Source organism: Acinonyx jubatus, chromosome X (assembly GCF_027475565.1).
Source record: "Acinonyx jubatus isolate Ajub_Pintada_27869175 chromosome X, VMU_Ajub_asm_v1.0, whole genome shotgun sequence".
In the NCBI taxonomy this organism is placed as follows: domain Eukaryota; kingdom Metazoa; phylum Chordata; class Mammalia; order Carnivora; family Felidae; genus Acinonyx; species Acinonyx jubatus.
In genome coordinates this window covers 123,886,528-123,906,175 of record NC_069389.1, presented here as the reverse complement: position 1 = coordinate 123,906,175, position 19,648 = coordinate 123,886,528, and the positions used below count along the sequence as shown (strand labels likewise).

General features: G+C 40.3%; 1 protein-coding gene across 2 annotated transcripts in view; it reads left to right on the top strand.

Annotated features, from left to right (window-relative positions):
* Positions 1-1,726: 1,726 nt before the first annotated feature.
* Positions 1,727-19,648, top strand: part of F8 (coagulation factor VIII) — a 127,110-nt gene continuing 109,188 nt past the window's right edge. Inside the window, exon 1 of one of the 2 annotated variants that reach the window (XM_053201904.1) lies at positions 1,727-2,086. In XM_053201904.1, coding sequence (XP_053057879.1) covers positions 1,941-2,086 — 146 coding nt within the window. In that variant the 5' untranslated portion in view covers positions 1,727-1,940. The remainder of the gene's footprint in view (positions 2,087-19,648) is intronic. The other variant, XM_027053179.2, reaches the window with a different exon arrangement.

Sequence of the window (19,648 nt, the reverse complement as noted above, 5' to 3'; positions counted from 1 at the left end):
TCCCTTCCCCTGCTTACTTTCCTTTTGTGCACGGCTCTTAGTTCACCTCCTAACGTACGGTGTGAGGCACTCATGTATCATACGTATTGCTTCTATCAGTTGTTTATATTTCTCAAAGCTGTGTACCCAGTGCATGGAAGTGTAGCATAGGAGTTTGGAGCATGACTTCTGGAACTGGATTACATGGGTTGGAATGCTACCACTTGCAACCTCTGTGACCTTGGCCAAGTTGCCTAACCTCTCTGTGCTTCAGTTTCATCACCTGTAAAATGAAGACAAGAATAGCAGACCGCATTAAAGTAAAGTAACTTAGATCAGTTCCTGGCATATAGTACATGCCAGCTATTATGTCTGCATCCTGGTGCCTAGTAGAAGGTCTCAGCAAATGGTTACCAAAGGGGCTTCTTCCTACTTCTTTCCAAGCTGGACAGTACACTACCAGTTGCTCCCAGGTACATTCGTACCTGTGCAGAACTGGGCTCTCAGTGATAACATTTATTGTAGCAATGCTGGTGAAGCTTCTTCCTGTTATCTTCTATACTTTGAGGCCCTCCCCCGTCCCCCCAGATAAACATTAACCTGAGTAGGGCCTCTGCTTAAGCTCAGCACCGCTACCTTTTCATGTAAGGAGATATATCCCATACCTCAATGCAAACCAACTTAAGCATCAGGTAACTACAATGCAGGATTAAAAAAAATACATGAATGCTGGGTGGTTATGAGTGCTATCTACAGAACTGAAGTCAGGAGCCTTATCAGTAGTGCCGGTGGGGGTAGACAACTTACAACATAAATGTGGTGGGCCATGTTTAAGCTCATTGAGAAGGCGAGATGTGAGCCAAGACTTGAAGGAGATATGGAAGTGGAAATGTGTAGAGGTCTGGGGGAAAGGTGTTTTAGGTAGAGAAAATAGCAAGTGCTAAGGTCTAGGTGCAAGAGAGTGCTTCATATTTTAAGGAAGAGCAAGAAGACCAGTAGCCATAGTGATATGAGGCCGCAAGAGGTCTGGAGGAAAGGGCCATGCAGATCATGGGAGATACTCTAGACCATGGTAAAGACGTAGGATTTTACTCTGAGTGAAGTCAGAGGCCAGTGGAGGGTTCTGAGCAAAGGAGTGACATGATCTGGTTTATAGTTTTATTTTTTTGTGTTTTTTCTTGATGTTTATTTCTTTATTTTTGAGAGAGAGAGAGAGAGAGTGAGAGAAAGAGAATCCCAAGCAGGCTCCACATTGTCAGCACAGAGCACCACGTGGGGCTTGAACTCATGAACCCTGAGATCATGACCTGAGCCGAAATCAAGGGTCGGAAGCTTAACTGGCTGAGCCACCCAGGCACCCCTGCTTTATAGTTTTAAAAAGTCACTTGGTGGTGGCTATTCGAGGGGTAAGGGCAGAAACAGGGAGACTATTAGAATACTGGTTACTCTTGTTTGTGCAGGTGGATTCCAGAATCTCCAACAACATCCAGACCTCTTGCTGCTGCTGCTGCTGCTGCTGCTGCTGCTGCTGCTGCTGCTGCTACTAAGGAAGAAGGCTGGACTAGGCTAGGAATATGAATACACATTAAAGCTCCTCTTCACCTTGACCTCTCCGTCCCTCTCTTCCTTTCCTTAAAGGTTCTGCTAAAGCAGCATTCTTGTGTCCCTACCACTCTCAGAAGTGAATGGGTTAAGATTTAGCTCAGCCTCCCTTTTCCTATTCGGTTCTTCCTGTGGCTGCTTCCCACTGCCACAAAGGAAGCAATCTTATCTGTTACTGCTTACTGCTAATGCTGCTGTAATATCCAGCAGGTAAAGTTCCCTAAAATTCACAGCAAAAATTTTGGGACTTTTCTCTAAATCATAGAAAATTTACCTTTTTTCTCCTGGGAGCTGAAGATATTTTAGAGGAAAAGTATTCTTTCGCTTCTTCAGTTGAACATTTTCTAGCAATACGAGCCATGCAAATAGAACTCTCCACCTGCTTCTTTCTGTGCCTTTTGCCATTCAGCTTCAGTGCCACAAGAAAATACTACCTGGGCGCAGTGGAACTGTCCTGGGACTATATGCAAAGTGAACTGCTCAGTGAGCTGCACGTGGACACAAGGTAATGGCATGTTTTACAGGGTCCAGTCAGGCTGTGAGAATGTGATTGGTTGGAGGAAGGTGCAGACATCAGGTTAGGGTAGCTGTGATGCTGGTTATATGTGATATCACAAATGCTAATTGCCAATTGTTGTCACAGATCTGAACTATTTGTTGATATGTTGCTCTGTTTTGTCCATTGCTTCTCTTTGTCACATGCCGCCACTCTGGAAACCAGACCGCAGAGTAGAGGGAGAACAAGGAGGCAAGGAGCCTGAGAGAGAACAAAACTTCCCCCAGCCTACCCCCAAGTTTCCATCCAGAGAAGCAAAGCCATGAGATCCCATCAATATTACCCACAACTTTAGTCTGTACTTCTGTGTGGGTGTGGTGTGGTTTTGATATCTTTGCCCGGTTTTGGTTTAAGGATTAGCCATGAGTTCAGAAGCTTTTCATCTTTTTGGGTTGCAGTGCATTTGGGGAGACTAGTATTAAATAATTTTTTCGATATTATCTATGATCATTGATTTATTCAGATTTCTCTGCCTCTTCTTCAGTCGAATTTTGTTGTATATATTTTCCTAGAAAGGAATCTGTCATCCCTAGATTTGATAATGTATTGGTATCAAGTCACATAATAGTCTTGTGATGTTGTTCAACTGTTCTTTGTCTGTAGTTCTATTTCCTTTTTCATTCTTATACTGTGTATTTCCTCTTTCCTTCTCTTAAAAATAATATTTCCGGAAAGTTTCTCAATTGTATTGATCTTGTCAGGAACGATCGTTTGGTTCTATCAATTTCTACTTTTACTTTCATGAATTCATTCCTTCTTCCTAATTTCCTTTGGTTCATTTCGCTGATTTATTGCTTATTGAGTTGAGTGCTGAAATCGTTTATTTTACATTTTTTTTGTTTTCTTTAAAGGTGTATCATACAGATTTAACCCCAATACATCTATAATGGCAATTTAATATTAACTGTGATGTCATACGTACTTTATAGTCTTTTTTGTCCTTTCTGTTTGGGTCCCGACCCTCCTTCTACATTAGCCCCCTTCTTGCCTGTCCCCAACCAGATAACCCTAGGATGATAGTATAGACTCGTGCACACACATATACACATATATATGCAAATAAAGGTTTTGTTGGTCATTGTTTTACAAAAATGGGATATTACACACACTTCACTCTCTCATTAACACCTAGTATAATTCTGTCTAAGTCAATTGGCATAGCTTCAGTTCATTCTTTTTAATGACCATATAAGGTTCCATATTATTTCCATTTTTTGGTCATTATCTCCTATATCATTACATACAGTGGTTTTATTCCTCTGGGACTCATTCTCAAGAGGAATATATTACTGGAATGAAGGGAATATTTTCTATTTGTTTTTAACTTCCAGAAAGGCCAGAACTCTTCAAACATTTCTGCTATCAATGTATGCAAGTGACCATCTCCCAGCTTTCACATCATTAAGTGTTATTTTGTTTTTTAACTTTTTGTCAATTGGGGTATAATGATACTGTGTCATTACTTTAATTGCATTCCTTTTATTTCTTAGGTTGAACATCTTTTCAAGTGCCTGTTGGCTCTTGCATTTATATTTTGAGATTTGGCTATTCTATGTTTTGCCCATTTTTCTTTGGGCTCTTTTATTTTTTTTAATTACAAAAGCTCTTTTATTATCACAAGTATTAACCCTTTATTATATTGCATCAATATACTAGCGCACAGAGCAATTTCCCCCAAGACCTATTGTCTACTGAGTTTGTTTATAACTTTTAATAAAATTTTTAAAAATTTATGCTCAAGTGTATCTACCTTTTCTTTCATATCTTCCGAGTGGCCAGTGTTGGTTAAAACCGTTTTCTGCTCATCAAGGTTGTATGTGTATTCTCCCAGATCTTCTTGCAAGATTTTTATTGTTTTGCTTTTTACATTTCTGGTGTCAATTCATCTGATATTTATATTTGCATATGGTATAGAAGTGGCTATATTTGCATATGGTATCCCACTTCTGTCTAGTTTTATTTCTATCCAGATCAGTAGCCCTATTGCAGTGGCACCATTTATCAAATAATACATCTTTTACTGCTGATTCAAATAAACACATTCATCATATAAATTTCTCATATATACAGGGCACCTGGGTGGCTCAGTCAGTTGGGTGCCCAACATTGGCTCAAGTCATGATCTCATGGTTTGTGAGTTCTAGCCCCATGTTGGGCTCTGTGGAGACAGCACAGGGCCTGGAGCCTGCTTTGGATTCTGTGTCTCCTCTCTCTCTGTCCCTTCCCACTCATGCTCCGTATCTCTCTCCTTCAGATATAAACATTAAAACATTTTTTAAAAATTCTCAAATATATTAGTATCTATTTCTGGATGCATTGAACTAACTTTGATCTTGCTATGCCAATACCATACTGATTTGATTACAGTGGAAGAATAAAATGCCTAATCTTCTAATACCTGGCTAGTGGACTCAGTCCTTGCTGCTCTCTTTTTTTTTTTTTTTACCTTTCTTAGCATTTTATTATGCATTTTATTCTTCTATGTAAAAATGTTAAAATTTTTTCCAATTAAAAAGAAGTCCTGTTGTTAAAAGTCCTGTTGTGATTTTAATTGGAATTTTATTAAACTTCTACATTAATTTTATGAATATAATAAACAGAAGCAATTTATCATTACAGTTATCTCTATGCATTTTATATACATTTTGCTATTGTTAATAAACATTTTTTCTCCTATTTCTATTTCTTGATGTTTAGTATCAGAATAGAGAAAAGCTATCTGTTTTTTGTTTTTTGTTTTTTGTTTTTTGTTTTTTTCCTTTCCCCAAATGTCAGCGTTCTCGGTCAGACTTGAAAACACTTTAAAATAAGTCCTTGGCAACCTCCAAATTATTCCTGGTGACACTGATATCCCTTTGGCCATAATCCTGGGACCAGAAGGGCATATAAAAAGTCACCTTTCTATCTGTTTATATTCACACTGAATCTAGGTACCTTAGAGAATTCTCTTATTAATGCTAGTAATTTTACACTACAATATTGAATCTTATGTGAAATGAGCAAAATGAGACAGATTATAGCTCTATTCCAATGTTTATAACCAATTCTTTTTTTATCTTCTTCTTGAATTTATTAGAAAATACAAGAAAATGTTAAATATTAGTAATGAAAGCACCACTCCATGATTTTACTTGAAATAGTCTTAATGTTTTGCTGTTTGGAATAACATTTGCTGTTTGTTTTGGATAAATGGTCGTTGTTACTTCTATTCCAATTTGCCATAAAACTTTTATTAGAAGTGACTTCAGCATCTAGCATCATCTAAATTTTATTTCTTAATATGTTGATCGATAAATGGATTATGTTCATAGATTTTCTGACACTGAATACCCTTACATTCTTGGACTACAATCTAATGTTCATATAACTTGATTATCGCTGGGTTCTATGAGCTAATATTTCTTTAAATACTGTGTGCCTTTATAGCACCCTTCTATAGGGCAGTCGACAGAGCAGAGGGCAGCAGAGGTAAACACTGTCTGCCTTTATCCTGTGACTCTGATTATAGCTTTATTGTTTACTATTCTTAGGTTTTGTGATTAAAATTGTATTGGCTTTATCAGATGAACTGGTAAGTGCTCCATCTTTTTCTTTGGTCCAAGTGACATTTGCAATATCTTTAATCATCTCTTGAGGCTCTTCTGTAATAATTAGTCAAATCAAGTTTCAACTTTTTTTGTAGTCAGATTTAAAATTTTATATCTCCCCAGGTAATCACTTCCTTTATTTTTTCAGTTCTGTTGCCACTGTATTGCATAGAGCGTTCTCTCAGGATTCTTTTACACCACCTTATCTATAGTTATGGGCCCTTTATTTTTCTTAAATTCCTATATCTCTGCTGTTTATCTTTTTTCCATAAACAGGTTTGCAAGGGATTTGTCTATTTTGTTGTTGGTGATGGTCTTTTCGAAGATGAGCCTCTAAGTTTCTTTGTTCTTCCCAGTTATTTTTTAGTGTTTGATTGGTTTTTAGATTTTATCTTTATGACCGATCTCTTTGTTTCTTTTGGCTTATTGTGCTGTACTTTTTCTAATATCTTAGGAAAAGTAACATATTTTTTGTCTTTTGTTTTTAATAGTGAAGGCATTTAAAACTATATATTTTTCTCTGAGAACAAGTTTTCCATATCCCACAGGTTACAAAGTTTTCATTGTTTTAATAGCTTGCAATATCTTCTTTGGTTTCATTTAGGAGCATGATTTTTGTTCTTTTCCTTTTTTTTTAAAGTTTCGATTTAAATTCCAGTTAGTTAACATACAGTGTAATATTGGTTTTATGTGTACCATAGAGTGATTCAACACTTCCTTATAACACCCAGTGCTCATCACAAGTACCCTCCTTAGTACCCATCACCTGTTTCACCCCTCTTCCACCTCTCCTCTGCTAACCATCCATCTGTTCTCTATAGTTAAGAGTTTGTTTCTTGGTTTGTCTTTTTTCCATTTGCTAATCTGTTTTGTTTCTTAAATTCCACATATGAGTGAAATCGTATGGTATTTGTCTTTCTCTAATTGACTGATTTGCTTTGCATTATACTCTATCTAGCTCCATCCATGTCATTGCACATGGCAAGATTTCATTCTTTTTACGGCCCAGTAATATTCCACTGTTTATATATGCCACATTTTCTTTATCCCGTCCTCAGTCAATGGACACTTGGGCTCTTTCCATAATTTGGCTATTGTACATAATGCTGCTATAAACATCGAGGTGCATGTATCCCTTTGAATTAGTACGTTTGTATCCTTTAAGTGAATACCTGGTAGGGTGATTCATGGATCATAAGGTAGTTCCATTTTTAACTTTTCGAGGAACCTCTGTACTGCTTTCCACAGTGGAGGCACAAGTTTGCATTCCCACCAACAAAGCAAGAGGGTTCCCCTTTCTCCACATCCTCACCAATACTTGTTGTTTCTTGTGTTGTTGATTTTACCCATTCTGATAGAGGGGATATCCCATTGTAGTTTTGATTTGTATTTCCCTGATGATGAGTGATGTTGAGCATCTTTTCATGTGTCTGTTCACCATCTGGATGTCTTCTTTGGAGAACTGTCTATTCATGTCCTCTGCCCATTTTTTAAATAGATGATTCATTTTTGGGTGTTGAGTTTGGTGAATTCTTTATATATTTTGGATACTAACCCTTTATCAGATATGATATGTCATTTGCAAATATCTTCTTCCATTCCATAGATTGCCTTTTAGTTTTATTGATTATTCCCTTCAGTATACAGAAGCGTTTTATTTTCACATAGTCCCAGTAGTTTATTTTTTTTGCTTTTACTTCCCTTGCCTCCAGAGAGGTATCTAGTAGGAAGTTGATATGGCCAATGTCAAAGAGGTTACTACCTGAGTTCTCTAGGATTGTGATGGTTTCCTGTCTCACAATGAGATCTTCTATCCATTTTGAATTTATTTTTGTGTCTGGTGTAAGAAAGCGGTCCAGGTTCTTTCTTCTGCATGTCGCTGTCCAGTTTTCCCAGAACCATTTGTTAAAGAGACTGTCTTTTTTCCCATTGGATACTCTTTCCTGCTTTGTCAAAGATTAATTGACTATATAGTTGTGGGTTCATTTCTGGGTTCTCTGTTCTGTTCCATTTATCTATGTGTTTGTTTTTGTGTGAGTACCATACTGTTTTGATCACTACAGCTTTGTGATATAACTTGAAGTCCAGAATTGTGATGTCTCCAGCTTTGATCTTCTTTTTCAAGGTCGCTTTTTCTATTCGGGGTCTTTTGTGATTCCATGCAAATTTTAGGTTAGTTCTAGCTCTGTGAAAAATGCTATTGGCATTTTTTAATGTTTTTTTTTTTTTAGAAGAAAGAGAACAAGTTGGGGAGGAGCAGAGAGAAGGGGGACAGAGAATACAAGCAGGCTCCGAGATGTCAAGCAAAGAGCTTGATGTGGGGCTCAAACTCACAAACCACAAGATCATGACCAGAGCAGAAGTTGGATGCTCAGCCAATTGAGCCACCCAGGTGCCTCTGCTATTGGTATTTTAATAGAGATGGCATTAAATGTGTAGATTGCTTTGGGTAGTACAGACATTTTAACAATATTTGTTCTTCCAGTCCATGATAAAGGAATGTCTTTCCATTTCTTTGTGATGTCTTCAATTTTGTTCATCAGTGTTTTATTGTTTTCAGAGTACAAGCCTTTCAGCTCTTTGGTTAGGTTATTCCCAGTTATCTTCTTATTCTTGGTGCAGTGGTAAAAGGGATTTATTCCTTAATTTCTCTTTCTGCTGCTTTATTATTGTCTATAGAAATGCACCACATTTCTGTATGTTGATTTTGTACCCTGCGATTTTACTGAACTTGTATATCAGGTCTAGCAGTTATTTGGAGGAGTCTTTCAGGGTTTTCTGTATAGACTATCATGTCATTTGCAAATAGTGAAAGGTTGACTTCTTCCTTGCTGATTTGGATGCCTTTTATTTCTTCTTCTTGTCTGATTGCTGAGGCCAAGACTTCTAGTACTATGTTGAATAACAGTGATGAGGGTGGACATCCCTGTCGTGTTCCTGACCACAGAGGAAAGGCTCTCAGGTTTTCCCCATTTAGGATAACATTAGCTGTGGGTTTTTCATATATGGCCTTTAAAATGTTGAGGTATGTTCCCTCTAAACCTCCTTCACTGAAGATTTTCATCATGAATGGATGTTGTACTTTGTCAAGTGCTTTTTCTGTGTCTGTTGAGAAGATCATATACATGATTCTTATCCTTTCTTTTATTAATGTGATGTATCACATTGATTGATTTGCAAATATTGAACTACCCTTGCCACCCAGGAATAAATCCCACTTGAGTGTTGTAAATGATTCTTTTAATGTATTGTTGGATTTGGTTTGCTAGTATTTTATTGAGATTTTTTGCATCCATGTTCATCAGGGATACTGGGGATACTGGCTTGTCATTCTCTTTTTTAGTGGGGGATTTATCTGGTTTGGGGATCAGGGCAATGCTGGCCTCATAGAATGAATTTAAATGTTTTCTTTCCTTTTCTATTTTTTGGAATAGTTAGAGAATAGGTGTTAACTCTTCTTTAAATATTTGGTAGAATTCACCTGTGAAGCCATCTGGCCCTGGACTTTTGTTTGTTGGGAGATTTTTGATTACTGATTCAATTTCTTTGCTGGTTATTGTCTGTTCAAGTTTTTTATTTCTTCCTGTTTTCATTTTGGTAGTTTATAGGTTTCTAGGAATTTGTCCATTTCTTTCAAGTTGTCCAATTTGTTGACATACCGTTTTCCAAAAGATTCTCTTGTAATTGTATCTCTGTGGTGTTGGTTGTCATTTCTCCTCTCTCATTTGTGCTTTTATTTATTTGGGTCCTTTTTTTCTTTTTGATAAGTCTGGCTAGAGACTTATCAAGTTTATTAATTTTTTGAAATAACCAACTTCATTTAGGAGCATCATTTTTAATTACATTTTTTATCTTCTTGTGAAGTTATTTTTTAGTATTTGGATCAACTTTGAGTATCATAATAGTTTGTTATTGCTGTGTAACAAATTACTCAAACTTCACAGCTTGCAACAACACCCATTTATTACCTCATAGTTTTAGTTTGTCAGAAGCCAGGTGGACTCTACTAGCCACTCTGCTCAGGGTCACACAAGACCAAAACTTTTTAAATTAATTAATGAAGTTTTAATTTACATCCAAGTTAGTTAGCATATAGTGCAACAATGATCTCGGGAATAGTTTCCTTAATGCCCCTTACCCATTCAGCCCATCCCCCCTCCCATAACCCCTCCAGCAACCCTCTGTTTATTCTCTGTATTTAAGAGTTTCTTATGTTTTGTCCCCCTCACTGTTTTTATATGATTTTTGCTTCCCTTCCCTTATGTTCATCTGTTTTGTCTCTTAAATTTCTCACATGAGTGAAGTCATATGATATTTGTCTTTCTCTGACTAATTTCACTTAGCATAATACCCTATAGTTCCATCCACTAGTTGCAATTGGCAAGATTTCATTCTTTTTGATTGCCGAGTAATACTCCATTGTGTGTGTGTGTGTGTGTGTGTGTGTGTGTGTGTGTGTGTGTATACCACATCTTTTGCAAGACCAAAATTAAGTTGTGGACAAGGCTGCCCTTGTTACTGGAGGAGAATCCACTTCCAGACTCATTTGTAATTTAGTCCCTTCTCTGAAGTTCCAAGTCTCTCTCATGCTTTAAATCTGTTTGACTTCCACCATATCTTTCTGACATTTTCTGCCTTCCTCTTCCACATTTAAGAATTTTCATGATTATATTGGATCCATCCAGATATTTCAAGATAATGTCCCCCTCACAGGATCAGCTGATTAGCAACCTCAATTCCACCTGCAATATTTCTTTTGCCATGTAACATATTCATGGGCATAACACCAAAGTGCAAAGGTTAAGGGAAACAAAATTTTGCCTACCCCAGGTATAATTTACATACAATGAAACATACAGATTTTAAATGTACAGTTTGATAAGTTTTGACAAGTGCATACAAGTTATGTAATTACCACCTTAATCAACAGATAGAGCATTTATGTCTATCATTCTGCAACTTTTCAGTGGGTCTCCCCACACTGATCTGGCCCTTGCCCGCAAGCTGCTTTCTGGATTCATTTTTTACTTTTTAATTTTTTTACATCATTAGAATTATATAGTATGCACTCTTCAGTGTCTGGCCTTTTATCTTTACCACCATGATTTGGATGTTCATCCAGATTACTGCACGAAGTAGTTTTAGTCTTTGTATTGCTGCTTACTGCTCCATTGTTATGGGAATATATCACGATTTGTATATCCGTTCACTGCCACATGGACCTTTGGATTATTTCCAATTTGGGGGCTAATAAACCAGCTATGAGCATTCCTGTACAAGCTTTTGTGTGGACATGTGTTCTCATTTATCTTGGTTAAATATCCAGGAATGAAATTGCTGGATCATATGGTAAATGCATGTTTAAGTGTAAGACGCTGCCAACAGATTTTCTAGAAAGGTTGTACCATTTTCTGCTCCCACCCAACAACACATGAGAGTGCCAGTTGCAACACATCCTGGATAACACTTGATGTTGCATTTCTCTGACAACTAAAGATTCTGAGCATCTTTGCATGTGTGATTGGCTGTTCCTATATTTTCTTTGATGAAATGTCTGTTCAGATCTTTGGCCTATTTCATTTTATTTTTTATTTTAGAGAAAGAAAGAGAGAGAGCATGTGAGCTGGGGAGAAGGGCAGAGAGAGAGAGAGAGAGAGAGAGAGATTGAGAGAATCCCAGGCAGGCTGCATGCTTAGCACACAGCCTAATGCAGGGCTTGATGTCACGACCATGAGATCATGACCTGAGCTGAAATCAGGAGTTGGACGCTTAACTGACTGAGTCATCCTGGTGCCGCTGGCATATTTTAAAATTGCATTGTATGTCTTGTTATTTTGTAGTTTTAAGGATTTTGTATATATTCTGGATACATTTTCAGATGTACCTGTTTTGAATATTTTCTCCCAGCACAAAGTTTTTCATTTTGATGAAGTCCAATTCGTCTATTTTTTTTCCCTTTGGTTGTTTGTGCTTTTGATGTCATATCTAAGAAACTATTGCCAAATGTGAGGTCACACAGAATTATACCCATATTTGCTCCCAAGAGTTTTATAATATTAGCTCTTACATTTAGGCCTTTAATACACTGAGTTAATTTTTGTGTGTGATGTGAGGAATGGACTCAAGTACTTTCTATAGTTTATATGGCTTGCAGTTGTGAAGTGTTAATGACCCTAAAGTAGAGGCCTGATGTGTAACTGAACAATTAGCCACTTATCCATTAATGTTGGCATTGTTAAAAATTATTAAGAAATTTGTACTTTGAGGGAGTGCAAGTGCAGGGAGGGGCAGAGAGAGAGAGAATCCCAAGCAGGCTGACTGTTGTCAGCACAGAGCCCAACACGGGACTTGAACCCCCGAACCACGAGATCTAGAGCTAGATGTTTAACTGACTGAGCCACCCAGGTATCCCAATACATTGTACTTTGTATTGTATCTTCCATCTAGCATGCAGTCTGAGGCATAGTGAATAATAGTATAAAGTTTAATTGAATGGAGAAAATGGTGTACTTGTTATCTAGCCTTCTTTTGTTGTGTAGGCAGTCACATGTATTTTTACCAGGAAAAAGTGAATAGAATTTTTATTTTGATGATACTATTTTATAGTCTAGATTATTTTGATACCGATTAACAGGATAAACTGACTCTGGACACATCCTGACAAGCTCTGCCAAATTTTGAAATAAACATCTGGGGAAATTCAGTTTTATATTATCTGTTCCTGCAGCTGCTCAACTTCTAAGCAAAGGTCAGGGAATATAATAGGTTTTCTGATTAGTTTTAGATAAAATGTGAAAGAACAGTTCATGTGAAGGACATTGTTGCCAAATATATTTGGCAAGATTTATATATGAAATCCCAAGGGAAATGCACAAACAAAATCCCACAGAAGTTAGGAAGGAGTAAAACCCTTGAACCCTGGAACATTTTGTCACTTATTGTGCAGATTACCCCGAAATTGAGACAGGCACATACATCACATGTTTCTGCTTCAGTGGAAACTATTCACTCTGATAGAAAAGGTCTTAGCCTGGAGAGCTATACATGGTCCCGTATACGCTCATCTCAGAACTGAATCACATACATGAATGGTGCGAGTGCTCTTAGGAATGTCTGGTGTGTCCCTTTGAATAGTGTCCCTACTGTGGACCATGTTCCTTTGGAATAGGGTCTAGGCCTTCTGTTTCATTGTCCCACAAACTTATCTCTTTAGCCTCTGATTTTTGCCTCTTTCCTTAGAGGGAGAAAAAAGTGTTTTCTGTGTGCTCTTGATCCTGTTCCCTCTTTGTTCTTCCAAGTTGTTCATCTAGTAAACATTTTCTGTGTCTTAAATTTTCATTTTAGTCAGAAATATTAAAGTGGAAGCACTATGCTAGGGATGTAAAAATACCTATCTCTTGAAATGGAGAAACTGGGTGGAATAGACCCTACAGAACCAAGGAGACAATTTGGAAAAAGCGAAAAGGGAACAAATTAGGGACGAGTTGATTGATGACTGTGGAAGGACGTAAGTGTCAAAGTGGCCAGGAGATGGCACAAATGGACTGAAGAGAGGAGTGCACTTGATGACATGGCTACCAGATAATGTTATTACACGACTAAAAACCATGTAGGTCTATACCGAAGCTAGTGCCATGAAAATTTTTAGAGATGGATGAAATTAGAGCACATTTAAATATGAGTTAATACCATGGGGTTGGGTTCCCTGGAAGCTGACTGTGCCACAGAGATTAACGTGCAGGAAGTTTATTTAGAGTGCGCCTACACAGGACCAGTCCTGGGGAAGGGAAGGGAAGGACAGGGAAGAAGCAGGGGTGGGCACGGGGAGAAGCTGGACAGCAGTGCAGGCCGACCCTACCGGGAGCTCTGGAGCCGGAACCACCGTTCTGAGTTGCCCCATTTGGGCCAACGGGGCCAGACTTTTCTGCTTCCTCCTGGTCCATCATGAAGCACCGGCTATCCTGGGAGTAGGGGGCCGGCTCCCAGGAAGGGGGCGTGGCCTGTTCCTCGAAGGGCCTGCGGGCTGCTTTGGGAGGGGGCGTGGCCTGCCGCGAGGAGGGCCTGTGGGCTGGTCCGAAAAGGGGGCGCGGCCTGCCCTGGGAAGGGCCTACGGGCTGCTTTGGGAAAGGGGATTTCTGGTTCAGCTTGTCGGGGCGTGACCACAGGCCCGGTGGTGGCTCCTGGAACCTGGAACCAGTTCCTGTCTGTCTTCGTCACCGCCCCCACCCGCTCATCTGCTCATCTGCCGCGTCCTCACTGGTATTGTGCGGCAGCTTATCCAGGTCCCAGGGGCCTGCACCTTGCCTCTCAGGCAGGGTGGCCGCCCTTGGGAAGGGGCACATTGCTGCCTGGCGTGTGACAATACCCTACCCCTGCTTCCCGCCTTGTAATAATGCCCCCAGGACTCCTCTTCTGGCCTGTTGCCCCTGTGGTATGAGTAGCCCCAGGTGGTCCCCCAATTTTTCACTCATTGAGACTTTAGCGTTTCTGCTGTGGGGACCTTCTACACTGCTGAGCTCAGAGCTGTAGAGAGGGGTGGCACAGATTCCCCAGGAGGGTCACAGTGGGGTGATAGTAAGCTGAGCTGCTTTTGCTGCCCTTCTTTGGTTCCTAGCCCAGGGATACAGAACCATCAGCGCATGTACAGCATGTACAGCATGTACAGCACCTTGGAAGTTGGCCCTCCATCTTCACAGGGCCCCAAGTTGGAGTTTTAGCTGTAATTTAAGAAATTACTTCACTGCTCTCTCTGTCTGGCAGCTCCTGGATGTGGCAACATGTGATAAACCCAATGGATGTCATGGTCAGGGGCCCACTCCAGCACCTACTTTGTCGTACAGTGGGTCACCTGGTCAGACATGATGTTATAAGGGATCCCACATCAGTGAATCGAACCCTCTGTAACAGCTCAGATAGCAGGGCTGGCTGAGGACTTGCAGGCAGGAAAGACTAAACACTTACATGTCTCTATCACAATGAAGTGCTGTCCCTTCTAGGATGGAAGGGGTCCAGTGCAGTCAACTTGCCACTGACGAGCTGGCTGGTCTCCATGATGGACAGTGCAGTATTGGGCACCCAGCATTGGTTTCTGCTGCTGGCAAGTTGGACTTTCAGGGGTAGCACTAGGTAGATTGGCCTTAGTGGGAACCTGTGGTTTTGGATCCATGCATAAATTCTCTCCCCTACCCCCATCGCCACTTACCTCACATTTTGCCAGCACTGTGGTGGCCCATACAGAGGCTGGCTGATGTTAATTGCCAGTCATTTTGTCTACATTATTGTTTTGTGTTTCTTCCAGGGTAGAAGCTCTATGGTGGCATTAATGTATGACACGAAGATCTTTCTGTTTTGTGCCCACTCATTGATATGTCTTTACCCCAGATATCCTCCTCCCTGATATTCCAGTCCTGTTACTTCTAGGCGCCTGGCTAGACAGCCAAACCATTTGCTGCTGTCCATTAGTCTGTATATGTTTGCACCTCAGGCCAATTCTCTTTCTACACAAAATGTTACCTTTCGATAACATTGGCTAGTATGTGCATATCAAGCTGAGCCATCTGTAAATAAAGCTGAGGGTTCTTCCTCTGCTAGCAACTGGTCATCAGGAATCCCTCACATGGCGATGGGTGTGACTTGAAGTAGAGGTATCAGTAGGACAGGAGTGAATGACATGGGTCTCTGACAAGCTGCTCATGCAGCCTGCTTGTGCCCACTGGTGCATGCAGATCTTCATTCCTTCCTCCTTAAATCAGCTCCTTTTTCTGGGAGAGCTTCCTTATCAGTACCCTGGCCCCTGGCCCTCAGCCAGTACAGAAAGTCATTTGTCATGGCCCTGAGTTGGCAGAGCTGCTCCCATGACGTCGTGCTGTCTTGGGTGTCCTGGAAACCCTGGAGTGCAGTGAAATGCAGCGCTCCTTGGGAAGGGAGGGGGCGGAGGGAGGCTAGGGAGGTGAGCATTAAGTCAGTCTCACCTCGGCCCCACCGCAGTTGGTCTCGAGACAGGTCTACTCCAAACAACGCACGGTTTCAAGGGGCGTTTTTAGCCAGTGTGCCCCTGGATCCCTCGGAGGTCCTCAGGTCTTCCTTTGTGACTGTAGGTTGGCCAGCTTCTTTCTCCTCGTGCCTCCATCAGTCTTTACTTCATGTGAACGGATGCCAACCTATTAGGTGCGGGCTCACTGAAACCCTTGTGTCTTCTGAAAAGGAGATCTCGCTCGTTTGCTCAGCGAATCCTTTCTGTCTTGATTTTGACATCGTCTGGGGCTCACAGAGCCTCCTCCTGTGAGCGGCCGGCTGCCGTGTCTATGTGTGGCCCTCATCTTTCACCCATTCTGCGCCGTTGCTGCTCGGGGTGACTCCCGGAAACTCACGTGCGAGGTCTGCGCTGTCTGCGTTTTTAGTTCACACCAGCCTCGTTCAAACATACATCTCTGGGCCACATCCCTCATCAGAGCTCCAGGGACACAAACTCGAACACCGGCCGGCTGGTTCCACTCTCACGTGTACCTGGATGCTCTCTCCTCCTGCCTTCGCCACAGTGTTTCTGTGCCGTTGGGGGGTGGGGGGGTAACTGCGTGCCTCACAAAAGACGTCTTACAGATTCATACCTGCCCTTTCACTGTAAAGCACCTTGGTGCCTGTTAAGTTTTCAGTAGTTCTGAGCAATGTTCTGCTACTTATATCTGTCACCTTGGGCAGTGGCATTTCCACAGATTTACAGCTCACAGTGAATCGTCTGAAAACAACTCAGATGAAAACGAGTCTTTCCAACAAACGTTGTTCAAATAATGATAACATCTGTGCTTCCTTGGGTGATTTTATAGCTTTATAAGCACACAAATGAAAAAAAAAGTGTCTGCTTTTTTCTGTGTGTGTGTCTGTGTGTGCGTGTGTGTGCACGCACACAGGAAGTTTATTAGGGGGAGCTTATTGGTGCTTATTGAGGCTCACTAATTATCTGAAGAGTTTCTTTGAGGAATTGTGACATATCAGGGGCTTAGTGTTGGTCTCTGTTGCTGGAAAGTTGGACATTTGAGCTTTGGTGAGTCTGTGATGTCACACCCATGCATAGCTTCCTGTATGGCTCCTCCACTCATATGTCCATTTTGGCAGGATTGGAGTTGCAATGACAAAGGCTGGCTAATAGCAACTGGCTAAGTTAGTCTACTTGGTAGTTTGGTGCCTCTTCTGTGGTGGATACTCTCTTCACTTTTTCATTCTTCAGTGCTCTTCCTTTCTTTATGTAGATCTGAATTTCTGACCTACATTAATTTCCTTCTCTCTGAATAGTTGGTTGTAATATTTCTTGTAAGACAGCTCTACTGGCAACAAATTCCGTCAATTTTTGTTTGTCTGAGAGTTGTTATTTCTCCTTCACTGTTAAAGGATAATTTTGCAAGGTACAGAATTCTAGGTCGGTTGATTTTTTTTTTCTCTTAACACTTTAGATATGCAATACTCCACTCTCTTCTTGCTTGCCTGGTTTCTGAGGAGAATTTGGATGTAATTCTTTTCTTTGTTCCTCTTTAGGTAAGGTGTTTTCCCTGTGGTTCCTTTCAAGATGTTTTATTTATCCTTAATTTCCTGAAGTTTGAAAAGATATGCCTAGAGATAGTTTTTTCAGGGCATTTGTCCTGCTTGGTGTTCTCTGAGCTTCCTAGATGTATGTTTTGGTACATGACATTAATTTGGGGGAAATTCTCCTTATTGCTTCAAATATTATTTCTGTTCCTTTCTCTCTTTTTATTCTGCTATTGCCATTGTGTGTATGTTCTAACTTTGATAGTTGTCCCACAGTCCTTGGATATCCTATTCTGGTTTTTGTCAGTTTCTTTTTTCTCTTTGCTTCTAAGTTTTGGAAGCTTCTACTGTCATATTTCCAAGCTCAGAGATTCGTTCCTCAGCCATATGCAGGCTACTTGTGCACGTATCAAAGGCATTCTCCATTTGCATTGCAGTGTTTTTGATCTCTAGCGTTTCCTTTGGTTCTTTCTTAGAATTTCCTTTTTTATGCTTATCTTATCCATCTGTTCTTGCATGTTGTTTACTTTGTCCGTTAAAGCCTTCAGCATGTTAATCCCAGTTTTTAAAAAGTCCCTGGTTTTTTCAGCATTCCTGCCATACGGACTCTAGTTGCAGTTCTGCTTCTTGTTCAGTCTCTTCAACCTGTGTGGGGGTTTTTTTGCCCTTCAGTGTGGCTTACAGTATTTTGTTCAAAAGTGGACATGCTGTCCTGGGTAAAAGGAACTGTGAAAAATGAGATCTTTAGTAATGTAGTGGTGAGGTGTGGGGGGGAGAGGATGCATTCTATAGTCATATGATTAGGTTTCAGTCTTTTGGTGAGCCTGTGTCCCTGGGCTGTGAACTTCACCGTTGCCTCTAAGTTTTCTTCTTTAGGTGGAACAGGATGGTTAGAGGAGGCGAGAGTATCTCTTCCATGTAGAAGGCTAAAGCAGACTGATGTTGTGTTTTCCCTTCCCCCCGGGTGGATTAGGCTGTGATTAGAATTGCAATGTGTTAGGCTCTGGCAAAATAATTTCCCCCTCCCCTGCTAAAAGCATGAGGAGAGGTTTTTTTTTTTTTTTCTGATATTCACTATGAGGACCTAGTAGAACTCCTAGAGGTAAAAAGCACAAAAATGGGGGGCCTCAGGCCACCCTGAGATTTTTAACTCTCATACACCCTGCACTGAGTCTCCAGTAGCTCGTAATTTACCTTCAGGTTTTCCTACCTCAGCACTGGTTCCCACAGACATTTATGCCTCAGGGTTCTGCTCTGGTAAGTTGCGACTCTGTGTTTGCCAGCCAGTATCTCTAATTTTGGAGGCAGCAATTTGCCCTGTGACTTCACTTCTCTGACGGACCTAAGAAGAGTTGTTGATTTTTCAATTTGTTCACCTTTTTACTTATTGATAGCATGGAATGGTGACTTATAAACTCCTTACATGCTAGACGGGAAAACAGAAGTCTGATTTTTAAGTTATGTTGCCTTTTAAAAAATTTTAAATTCCTGACACCAATCCTCAAACCTTTCCAAAAATTGGAGAGATCACTCCCTAAGTCATTCTTTTTTTTTTTAATTTTTTTTAACATTTATTTATTTTTGAGACAGCGAGAGACAAAGCATGAACGGGGGAGGGTCAGAGAGAGGGAGACACAGAATCCGAAACATGCTCCAGGCTCTGAGCCGTCAGCACAGAGCTCAACGCGGGGCTCAAATTTACGGACCATGAGATCGTGACCTGAGCCGAAGTCGGCCACTTAACCAACTGAGCCACCCAGGCGCCCCTCCCTAACTCATTCTAAGGTCAGAATTACCCTGATACCAAAGCCAGACAAAGACACTACAAGAAAACTGCCAACTGATACCTTTATGAACATTGATACAAAAATCTTCAACAAAATACTAGCAAACCAAATTCAGCAACACGTGAAAAGATTTATACACGGCGACCCAGTGGGATTTATTCTGGGAATCCAAGGATAGTTCAACATACAAAAATCAATCAATATAAGACACAGCATTAAGAGAATAAAGGGGATAATACACTATCATCTCAACTGATGCATCTAAAGCATTTAACAAAATTCCACACCATTTCGTAATAAAAAACATCCAACAACTATTCATAGAATGAAACGAAGTCAACATAAAAAGCCATATGTGACAAACCCACAGTGAATATCACACTCAGTGGTAAAAGACTGAAAGGTTTTCCTCTTAGATCAGGAATAAGGCAAGGACTTTTCCTAATTCTATTCAGTATAGTACTAGAAATCCTAGCCAGAGAAATTAGATGAGAAACCAATACAAAAATCATCCAAATCAGAAAGGAAGAAACAAAATGATCCCTGTTTACAGATGACATGATTTTATATGTAGAAAATGTTAAAGATTGCACACACAAAGAAACCTATTAGAACTA